Source organism: Nomascus leucogenys, chromosome 3 (genome assembly GCF_006542625.1).
Source record: "Nomascus leucogenys isolate Asia chromosome 3, Asia_NLE_v1, whole genome shotgun sequence".
Lineage (NCBI taxonomy): Eukaryota > Metazoa > Chordata > Mammalia > Primates > Hylobatidae > Nomascus > Nomascus leucogenys.
In genome coordinates this window covers 73,962,609-73,974,623 of record NC_044383.1, presented here as the reverse complement: position 1 = coordinate 73,974,623, position 12,015 = coordinate 73,962,609, and the positions used below count along the sequence as shown (strand labels likewise).

At 39.5% G+C, this 12,015-nt stretch overlaps 1 protein-coding gene across 5 annotated transcripts in view; it reads left to right on the top strand.

Moving 5' to 3' along the window:
* Positions 1–12,015, top strand: part of RARS2 (arginyl-tRNA synthetase 2, mitochondrial) — an 81,064-nt gene that overhangs the window by 44,371 nt on the left and 24,678 nt on the right. For 4 of the 5 annotated variants that reach the window (XM_030809461.1, XM_030809460.1, XM_003258319.4 and 1 more), the window contains 2 exons: positions 1,702–1,785; positions 5,716–5,792. In XM_030809461.1, the coding sequence (XP_030665321.1) occupies positions 1,776–1,785; positions 5,716–5,792 (87 nt within the window). In that variant the 5' untranslated portion in view covers positions 1,702–1,775. The remainder of the gene's footprint in view (positions 1–1,701; positions 1,786–5,715; positions 5,793–12,015) is intronic. The other variant, XM_030809458.1, reaches the window with a different exon arrangement.

Genomic DNA, 12,015 nt, shown 5'->3' with positions numbered 1-12,015 from the left:
GTTGTTTAACCTGTACTTCAATACTTTTCAGAATTGGAGAAATTAGTACTTGTGACATAGATTGTTGTGGGGTCAGCTCTTACTGTTCTTGAGCAGCATTTTAAGAGAAGAAATGACAGGATTTGATGAAAAAGTATAAGAAATACACAGTATAAAAAAAGCTACATGAGTAAGTCAAAAGTATAGGAGTGAGTAAATGATGGGTAGGGTATGATAAAGTTGTTTTCACAGTTGAGGGAACTATTTGGACCAGTTAGAGATAATATTTGAGAACTTACCATGCTGTGTCTTCATGTATTATATCATTCAATTTTATAACAGCCCAGTTTGGTAAATACTGTTAACTCTGGTTTATGGACGAAGAAATTCAGCAACCAAAAGTAACTTTCCCAAGATCCCAAAGTATTGTAGCCAGGATTTAAAATTAGACAGTCTAATTCCAGAAGTCTAGGTTCAAACATTTAATTGGATTTGTGATATAACAAGGGGCTGAAAAAAAAAATAGGAATATGCCATCTGTGTACCAGCTGGAAAAACTGGGGTTCCAATTGCAGGGACTTTATAGATTGGGAAAGTCTAGAAGTAGGGAAGCTGGAAAAGAAGATAGCTGCAGTAGTTTAAGTCAGGTGTGGATATTGGTGAGGGTTTATTTGCAAAAAACTAAATCCATTCTTAGTAAAGGCAGGAGAGGATTTATTATAGGATATTGAATGGTTTACAAAGTTGTTGGAGGGCTGCAGAAGCTTTGGATTAAGCTGACATAAATAACTCCCAAAACTGCACTATGAAACTTTGTCATCAAGGGAGCTTCTGCCTCTTCTGCAATCACTTGCACTGCTCTAGAACCATGCTGCCACTGCCATGGTCAAGAAAATGCCACTACTCCTGCCATGCCACCTAGAATCCATACAGGCATAAGAGGCAGCCCCATATACTTTCAATTTCTTTGGTGGTCATCATGGAATACTAGGACCTCTGTTCATGGTGTCACAAAAAAAAACAAAGCCCCCACCACTGTGCTTGTCATAAAAAAATAGAAGTAGCTCCCCTTCCAAATCTTACACAGACTGTATCTGATTGCCCAAACCTAGAAGACTTCTGGAACTCTAACCACAAGAGACTCTGGGAATTGTACTTTTTAGGTTTTCAGCCTCGGCAGTAGATGAGGGCACCCAAGAAGGAAAGCAGAATAGATGTTGAGTATGAAACCAGCCTCAGCAGTATGGGAAAGTGAAGGCCTTAGGGAGCAGGCATGCAGAGGGTAGATGTTAGTGATTAAAAGGAGATAGAATGAGCTATTTAGAAAACACAAAAAGGGAAAATACAACAGTGAGGCTTCGGTTCTTAGGGCACAGACAAATATATTTCTTGCTAATTACTGGGATTTTTTTTTCTCTTCTTGAAATTGACTAGAATAGCAATTACTCTAACATGTCCTCAAATCCTGTTAATAACGTAGATGAAAGTTCTGTTACTGTGAAAATGTGAGATTCTTTGGAATAACTGCCCTACAAGTAATTTCTTACTCCCTTTCCATAACATATATGAAAACACAATGATGAATGTTTTAGTAAAAAACATTGAGTTGGTAAATTTAGTGAAAAGAATTTTCTATGTATGCTTTGATAATAGAGAAGTACATGGTTCTTATGTCAAAAATGGTAACAAGAATGAGAAACTGTGTACTTTATTGATTACTAGGAAATTTTATAGCAAATCTCAAAGAAGCTTTAGGACATCAAGTAATAAGAATAAATTACCTTGGTGATTGGGGCATGCAGTTTGGTAAGTACGCTTGAGATTTTATTTTTCATTTCATTGTAAAATTCAATTTGTAAAAACTTTGATCTGGACAGAATATAGGCAGAATCTTGTTGGATGAAGTAGTATGTCCTACCTATTTTTTTTTTTTCCTAATGGTTCTTTTGCATAAAATCTTCTATTTATTTGAGTAATTCTCACCACACAAGTTACCTTTGGGGAAGGTAACTTCACACATTCAAAGAAGACCTGGGCCAGGCATGGTGTTTCACTCCTGTAATGCCAACACTTTGGGAGGCCAAGGCGGGTGGATCACTTGAGCCCAGGAGTTTGAGACCAGCCTGAGCAACGTGGCAAAACCCTGTCTTTACAAAATACAAAAAAATGAGCCAGACATGGTGGCATGCCCTTGTAGTCCTAGCTACTCGGAAGCCTGAGGTAAGAGGATCGTGTTAGCTCAGGAGGTCAAGGCCGCAGTCCACTGCACTGCAGCATGGGTGACAGAGCAGGGCCTTGTCTCAAGAAAGAAACCCCAGAGTAGGACCTGATATAGGCTTTTGTGGTTTTAATAAAGAGAAATTGCCTACTTTTATTAGTTAAATGTAGAAGTGAGTATACAGGGAAGAAGTAAGTCTAACTGTGTACACCCTTCTCAACCACAGCCCTGCCATTTTTCAATCTAAGGACATCCAGCTTCCCTGGGCCATCCTACATGAGGTAGGATCCACTGTTATACCATAGCCAGTGGCCCAGAAGATAAGCAAAGGGTGACACTTTGTCTTCCCCTTTAGCTGTACAGTGAGGGGTAGGAGTGGGTTGGGGAAAGTCCAAAAGGAAAAGAGAAAAAGAGAGGAGTGCGATCCAAACAGTTAAGTACTACCACAAATTATCTCTCATATAATGAGTTTACTCAGAACCATTCCTAACTCATGTAAACCAGTAATCAAGGTGTGAGAGGGCAAGGTAAATGAAGTTGTTATGGTAGTGAAGGATGGGGTAGATTGTGAAATACAAACTTTACAAAGATATCTGGTGTTACCACCATGTGTATTTTAAGAAACAGCTCTAGTTATCACTTCTATAAAGCATTCTCTGACACACAGACATACCCTTGCCCATCTTCTTACATCACCAATTTCTTGGTATCCAGCTCTACTCAAATACGGCTCCTGTCTTATGTTCTTATTTGTGTGCTTCCCTGCCCTACTAGGCATGTTCCTTGAAGGCGTGGACTTAATTTTTTTTTTTTTTTTTTTTTTTTTTTTGAGACGGAGTCTTGCTCTGTCGCCCAGGCTGGAGTGCAGTGGCGCAATCTCGGCTCACTGCAAGCTCCGCCTCCTGGGTTCACGCCATTCTCCTGCCTCAGCCTCTCCGAGTAGCTGGGACTACAGGCGCCCGCCACCACTCCCAGCTAATTTATTTTTTTGTATTTTTAGTAGAGATAGGGTTTCACCGTGGTCTCGATCTCCTGACCTTGTGATCCGCCCGCCTCGGCCTCCCAAAGTGCTGGGATTACAAGCGTGAGCCACCGTGCTCGGCCGGCGTGGACTTAATTTTTATATCTACAATGCTTGTCACATAAGAAGCACTCTAAAAAGAGTAGACCTTGAACCTGTTAACAGTACCATTACTATTCACTATGGAAGAATCAGAATACATGCCCTGCGTTTAAAAAATCAACCTGTAGTTCACAACAGCTGGTAGTCAGAGGGCTAGGCCCTAGGCTCAATAGTCAGACTTAACAGATGGCACTGATTTTTATTAGTTTGACCGACTTAGACATTTCAGAGGCATTAGCAAATACGTGATTAGAGTATTCATTAAATTTTAGCTGCAGGATTTCGTTATAGCAGTTTTTTCTCTAAAGGACTGCTATGGTTAATGATCTGTCAACATTTCCATTATAACCATCATTGTTAAAGAATAATTTTGCTGTTTCAGCTATCTCCATTTGAAAGTTGGCAGTTTCTAAGCACAGAATTAGTTTTTGAAAATGTATTAGGCTGAATGTTAAATGGAATTGGCCCTTTTCCCATTTTTGTGTTTTAGAACACTGAGCATCTTTCCACACACTGCTCCAACCACCCTGAATTATAATCGCATTTGCTCTTGCTTGAAAGTGAATAGAGCTTCAGTCATCTTTCTTGTTCCTAAGTTCCATAGTATTGTATGTTCTTGTGTCCTGTGTTCAGTCACGTCCCACTTTCTACGAACCTTGAATAGAAAAATGTGTATCAGTCAAGCCCTTTAGATCTGAAGCTTGGTAATTGATATAGTTATAGAAATAAATTGTGGGTTTTTTTGTTTTTTTTTTTTTTCTTTCCGAGATGGAGTCTCGCTCTGTCACCCAGGCTGGGATGCAGTGGCACCATCTCAGCTTGCTGCAACCTCTGCCTGCCAGGTTCAAGTGATTCTCCTGCCTCAGCCTCCCGAGTAGCTGGGATCATAGGCATGCACCACCATGCCAGGCTAATTTTGTATTTTTAGTAGAGACAGGGTTTTGCCATGTTGATCAGGCTGGTGTCGAACTCCTGACCTCAAGTGATCCGCCCACCTCGGCCTCCCAAAGTGCTGGGATTACAGGAGTGAGCCATCACCCCCGGCCAATAAATTGGTTTTATTTTTTTTGTTTTTGCTTTTGTTTTTGTTTTGAGACAGAGTTTGCTCTTGTTGCCCAGGCTGGAGTGCAATGGTGGGATCTCGGCCCACCGCAACCTCCGCCTCCCAGGTTCGAGCGATTCTCCTGTCTCACTCTCCCTAGTAGCTGGGTTTACAGGCATGTGCCACCACGCCAGGCTAATTTTGTATTTAGTAGAGACAGGGTTTCTCCTTGTTAGTCAGGCTGGTCTCGAACTCCCGACCTCAGGTGATCCACCCACCTTGGCCTCCCAAAGTGCTGGGATTACAGGCATGAGCCACTGCACCCAGCCATAAATTGGTTTTTAAAGTAATAAAAATAATGTTCCTCTTTTTTTTTTTTTTTTTATTATACTTTAAGTTTTAGGGTACATGTGCACAACATGTAGGTTTGTTACATATGTATACATGTGCCATGTTGGTGTGCTGCACCCGTTAACTCGTCATTTAACATTAGGTATATCTCCTAATGCTATCCCTCCCCCCTCCCAACGAATGTTCCTCTTAACCCAGGCTGCATATATCCTTTCCAACAGAAGTTATGATCATCTTTATGCAGAATACCTTGAGTCTACATACTCCCAGACTGTACAAGGAATTTTAATATGTAGTTTACCAACCTCAGTTAGTATTTGGTGTTTGGTTTTTTTTTTTTTTTTTAGGTTCAAATTAAGACTATCCCTGAACTCTGAATTTATCATCAAAAACTAAAAAATTATACACAGTCAAACTAAAGATTTTTGTTGCTTGTCTACCTTGAACCTGAGGAATAATCAAGGATGTTCCAAGTTTTACCTTGCTGTTTTCCTCCAATTATTTGTTTAAGAACTAATATAACAACAAAACCATTGCTGTCTTCGCATTAATGCCTACAAGTTTAAAAAGAAGGTTTGAAAACACTTTCCATCAGTTTTTTTAATAAATTTTGAGTGCCTAGTGTCTAGCTTCATGACGTCACTTCAACAGAGTAGATGCTTAATAAATGTTTATTTTTTAATGTCTGCTAAGGTGGTGTTCAGCACTGTTAGTACAAAGATAAATTAGTCCTAGACTCTACCTTTGATGAGCTCATAACCTATTGGTTTCTGTGAACTTAATTTCGGTGATCTATTCAGTATGTTGAATTCATGATTAAATCTATTGAATTTGACTTGTGTCAGTTTATGGGGTCATAGAAGGTAAAAGTGTGTTTTGTAATAGTTCTCAGGATACATAATATGACAGGTTGCTCTTTTTATAGAATTATGCCTATTCCCTGTCATGCCTATTCTCTGTTGTTCAACTTTATAATTTTTCATTTACGGATTATCATGGTAGGTCTTCTGGGAACTGGCTTCCAGCTGTTTGGCTATGAGGAAAAACTGCAGTCCAATCCTCTACAGCATCTCTTTGAAGTAAGTTGGCAAGAAAACATTTCAAAAATTTTTCAGAGTACTATGTAGCTTAGTAACATATTTTTAATCCCAGAGGTTTATTTTTCTTTATTTCGAGACAGGGTCTCTCTCTGTTGCCCAGGCTGGAGTGCAGTGGTGCAATCGCAGCTCACTGCAACCTCTGCCTCCTGGGTTCAAGCAATTCTCATGCCTCAGCCTCCCAAGTAGCTGGGACTACAGGCATATACCACCATAACCAGCTAATTTTTGTATTTTTAGTAGAGATGGGGTTTCTCCATGTTGGCCAGGCAGGGTCTCAAACTCCTGACCTCAGGTAATCTACCCATCTTGGCCTCCCAAAGTGCTGGGATTACAGGCGTGAGTCACCATGTCCAGCCTCCAGAGGTTTAAAAAATATGTTCTTTAAAACAAGGAACCAAAACATAATTGAAAATGTTGCTTTTGGCTGGGCACAGTGACTCACACTTGCATCCCAGCACTTTGGGAGGCCAAGGCAGGAGGATTGCTTGACACCAGGAGTTCAAGGCCAGTTTGGGCAACATAATGAGACCTGGCCTCTATGAAGTAATAAAATTTAGCCAGGCACAGTGGCCTGTGCCTGTAGTCCTAGTTACTGGGGAGACTGAGGCAGGAGGATTGCTAGACCCCAGGAGTTCAAGGCTACAGTGAGCTGTAGTCACGACACTGCACTCCAGCCTGGACAACAGAGCAAGACCCTGTCTCAGAAAGAAAGAAAATGTTGCACTTATTTTACTAGGTTATTTTTATTTCCTAATCTAAGATTTTTTAAATGTTCTTTTAGTTGATTTGGGACAGTATTTCTTCAGGTATAGAATTTTTCTAGAATAAACATGCAAGATAATGATTCAACACAGAAATTTCTCAATTTTCTGTCAGTTAATATGTGCTGCAGTTTTTTTCGTGGTAATAACTATTACCAATTAGACTTGAAAAATGAATATCTTTGTTCTTTTTCTGGTATGGGGGACGGCATGTCTATTTCTCTCTGAAATTGTGTGTGCTTTTTCCATTTACATCTTTCACCTCATTTTCCTGGCTTTTGTCCAATGTGAATTTCTGTCTATTCTATTTCATTTAGTCCCTTGGATACTTTGCTTCTTTATCTTCAGTTCTTCCTGAAGTTTATTAATAAAGCCCTTCCTGTCCAAACAATCTCCAGGGATGTGTTTCCTTTTCCTTGTCCCTGTTGTTATCTCTGCCATTTCTGGGCCTCACAGTGGAAACACAGATACGAAGTCAGCCATATTGGTGACAGATCAGGGTATCAGACTAAACATGTTCTGCTTGTGTGTGAGAAAGAGCACTTTCAAAAATAATGCTTTACTTCTCCAGCTTAAGCCACAGAGAGTGCTTCATCATTTTCCTGTTACGTGATTTTTTTCCTGCAGCTAGCTTTGCAGTTAAATTGAACAAAAACATATTCCAGGTTTTGTTTTTGTTTTTGTTTTTTTTTGAGGAGTCTCACACTGTTGCCCAGGCTGGAGTGCAATGGTGCGATCTTGGCTCACTGCAACCTCCGCCTCCTGGGTTGAAGCAATTCTCCTGCCTCAGCCTCACGAGTAGCTGGGATTACAGGTGCCCACCACCACCACACCCAGCTTTTATTTTTATTTTTTTTGTATTTTTTAGTAGAGATGGGGTCTCACTGTGTTGGCCAGGCTGGTCTTGAACTCCTGATCTCATAATCCGCCCACCTCGACCTCCCAAAGTGCTGGGATTACAGGTGTTAGCCACCGCGCCTAGCCCATATTCCAGTTCTTAAAGACCTTTAAAGGTTTGCCATTTTCCCCTGAGTCCACTCTAAATGACTGCATTTTGATTTATCATGTTAAACAAAAGATTTTTTCTGTCTTTCCCATTAAGAGTTTTATTGATAGGTAGGAATTTAAAAATTAATAATTCTTCATGGTTGTCTGTAAATAATGTTCCCTTAGTGCCTGGAGTTTTTACTGTATTTATTTATTTATTTTTACACTTGAATAATTTTACCTCAAGCTTAACCTTTCATGAGATCTAGGCCCACAGATGTTATATGTAAAAATGTTTATTTAGAAATAGAATGCTTGTTCCCTGGTGCCACAAAGAAATAGCACTTGAACATAAATTTAATTATCTCTGCAAGGCCATTTTTACTATCTGCAGAAAGGGTACACTTGCCAGCAGTTTTGCCACGAGAGTACACTGAACAAAGGAGACGGTCATTTATAACTTGACACGTCCACCCTACTGCTGTGTCCGGTTTCCATTGGCTGGAACAGAACCTCACATTCTGTATTTGTCCCGATTGGCTAGCAACTTTAAACTTTTCAAAAGAGGCAAAGGCAGGGGAGAACAAAGGAAGCAGGAAGTAACTTGTGGAATGCTGAGAAAGGTAAAAACACCTCCAAATAAGGAAGAGGAACAGGCTATCACCTAATGCTTGCTTGGACCAATGTAAGCATGCCAGGGCAGATATTTAGGCTAAATTGTAGGAGCTAAGAACACAAAGTATATTGATTTCTTTATTACGGCTAGCAGATATTTAAGAATGTTAGCACAGGTCTTTGAATAAATTTTACTTCTAAGAGAAGTGACTATTTGTCCTTAATTAGATGGGGAGGAAAGTGTCTTTGAAGGGGAACCTCTACTTCGCTTTTTACACAGAGACACGGCATGATGCAGAAAATACAAATACCTGCTTGGAGACCTTGTGTCATTGATTTAGAGTGCAGCATGACATGTGAGAGTTATTCTTTTTGTCTTTCTTCTGCCCCATCTCAAAAGTTTTTATTTAATCTTACAAATAGTAAACCTTTGTCTTCTATGACATTTTATTTTTATCTTTTAATTATTTATTTATTTCTTTATTTGAGACAGGATCTTACTCTGTTGCCCAGCCTGGAATATAGTGGCACAATCACGGCTCACTGCAGCCTTGACCTCCCAGGCTCAGGTGATTCTCCCACCTCAGCAACCCAAGTAGCTAGGACGACAAGTGCACACCAGCACACCCAACTAATTTTTTGATTTTTTGTAGAGATAGGGTCTCCCTATGTTGCCCAGGCTGGTCTCAAACTCTTGGGCTCAAACAATCCTCCTGCCTCAAACTCCCAAAGTGTTGGGATTATAGGTGTCAGCCACCACACCCAGCCTATTTTTTAATTTTTAAAATAGCAATAGGGTCTTGCTATGCTGTCCAGGCAGGTCTCAAACTCCTAGCTTCAAGCGATCCTCCCACCTCAACCTCCCAAAGTATTGGGATTACAGACATGAGCCATTGTGCCTGGCCATATATAGGTGTAGGTTTTGTGGGTTTTTTTGTGGAGGCGAAGTCTCACTATTGCTGAGGCTGTACAATATTTTAAATATTTCAGGAGAATCTGTTTTCAAACTCCACAGAAACCTAAGAATATATTTCTTTCTATGCAGTTTAATATGATTTCCTGCCTTTAGAGACTCAAAAATAGTGGAAGATCAACATCTATGTTAGAGGTTATTTACTGATCGGTACACATATGGAAGGAATAAGGGCAACAGGGTACTTCTATGAATAACTAAAAAGTCGAATAATAATGGTGTTGCTTTCATTAGTGTTCTTTTGCCGAATAGATTCACTGGGAAACTGCATTTAAAGACAAAAGAAGGCAAGTCAGATACACCCACTTTGCTATTTGTAATAGACGACAAGACCATTAGAGTACTCACTTGCTCTTTTCCTTCTCCTTTTGCAGGACAGAAAATATGCAAAGCCTAAAATGGCAGCCTACAGGTTATTATATCTTTATGCGAATTTTATAGACTATTTTCATTTTAAAATTACATTTGTCACTTTGGATTACTTTCAAAAACAACTGTTAGCATACATGAGGAATTTTTTTGAGCTTTAAACAAATGTTGATGTTATTCTGTTTCTAAAAGAAAATCTGAAAGTCAACAACTCAATTTATTTAATAATTGAAAGATGCCTTTGCTTGTCCTGCAACGTCACAAATAGCGTAGGTGGTAATACAGAATCTCTGCCCCATCGTTATTTCTGGTCACCAGAAAGGTGACCAGAAAGTCAGAGATAGTGATTCTAAGCTTGGAAAGTGCTTGGTGTATTTGTAAATAATGTTGGCTGATTTATTCGAAGGAAAACTTTAAGACGATCTGCATTTACTCTTTCTTATTTGTGAAAGTCTGTTTTCTCAAAGCTTTGATGGAACACTTGTTTTTTACCTTATCAAGTTGTAGTTAGTAGTGAGCTCTTTGAGAGGAAGGACCATGTCTTCCTTATCTTCCCTATCCACAACCCTAAATACTATGGCTTGCAGTAAATGCCTGAATGAATCTGCTTTTATAGTTCTCTTTTGCCCCCTTCTCTAATTATATTTAAGTTGTGGAATATAAAATGTATTGTTTGTCCAGGAAATAAGTAACTATTATAGGATACACTAATTACCATTTGTCAGAATTTAACTTACATTGTTAACCTAGTTTACTGTGGAGGAAACCACAGGCCAAACCCAGGATTCTGGCACAGGTAGTCTGGCTCCTGAGTGCTCTATGCAGTGAATGCCCCCACACCCCCACTATAGAATGGCTTTATGAGCCATTGATTTCCATTGGTTTAATTATGTACATAGAATTTTCCTTTCTTTCATCACCTGAGTTGCTATACCAGGGACACAATTGGTAGTTTAGTTTTGGCATTTTCAACCTTCTGGCATATTTGTTTTGAATTTGGCATAGGCCATCCAGTAGCAGATTTTATGGCCTGCCTTCCTCTAAATTGAACTATGATCAGTATTCTCTAAATTGCACTATAATCAGTATTAGTATATTCAGTTTCTCAGCTAGCTTGGAAATGATATTATATGATAGTTTCAGAATTTCTTTGATGAAAATATTTAACACCCACAGTCATTTATTGCGTTTCCATTTTGGTGCTTATGCTTCACTACTGGTTTTTCTCTGTACCTGATAGCATTCTTTTCCCATGACATCTAGCTGTTTTGTACGTGGGACCTAGGATTTTGTTGGCCAGCATTTGAAACTTTAATTATTCTAATTTGGTTTTTTTCAATTACAAAACGGAAGTAGTTTTTTTATAGTTCCTCTTCCCTTGTGAATTGGCTGTTAAATAACTAATATTTTTTTATTTAGAATTCACATTAGTGATTCAGGAAAACATTTGCAATAAGCTTTAGAGAATATATCAAAAAGCTTTTCCACTTACACTGAAAAGTAATTTCTTTCTTTTCTTTTTTTTTTTTTTTTTTTTTTTTCCCGTGACGGAGTCTTGCCCTGTTGCCCAGGCTGGAATGCAGTGGCGCGATCTTGGTTCACTGCAACCTCTGCCTCCCGGGTTCAAATGATTCTCCTGCCTCAGCCTCCCAAGTAGGTGGGATTATAGGCACGCACCACCACGCCCAGCTAATTTTTTTGTATTTTTGCTAGAGACGGGGTTTCACCATGTTGGCCAGGCTGGTCTCAAACTCCTGACCTTGTGATCCGCCCACCTCGGCCTCCCAAAATGCTGGGATTACAGGTGTGAGCCACCACACCCAGGCAAAAAGTAATTTCTTAAGGTAAAAGTTAACAGGTATTAAATCTGAATCATGGATATGAGGGTGTCATCATTTACTTTTACCTATTTAAATAATACTTTTAAAGGTAGCTTATCAGGCTTCCTTTTAGATTTAAATTATTTGAATAGACATTAATATCTAACAGTATCTCTAAGCATATTAACCACTTTTTTTTGCTATAGAAGGTTTTATTAATATAACTTGACTCATTGCATATTGCCTATTAATATGGCTTTTGTAACCATAGCCATTCTTATGAAATGTAAAGGCAGCCTCTTATAAGAGATAAATATCATGCCAATAAAATATGGATTAGCCTGTATCCTAGCACTGACATTAAAAAAGTTTACATAGGCCAGGCGCAGTGGCTCATACCTGCAATCCTAGCACTTTGGGAGGCTGAGGTGGGTGGATTGCCTGAGCTCAAAAGTCTGAGACCAGCCTGGGCAACATGGCAAAACCCCATCTCTACTTAAAAAAATAATAATAATAATAATACAAATAATTAGCTGGGCATGGTGATGAATGCTTGTAATCCCAGCTACTCAGGAGGGTGAGGGACGAGAATCACTTGAACCCAGGAGGTGGAGGTTGCAGTGAGCTGAGATCACACCACCGCACTCCAGCCTGGGCAACAGAGCGAGACTCTGTCT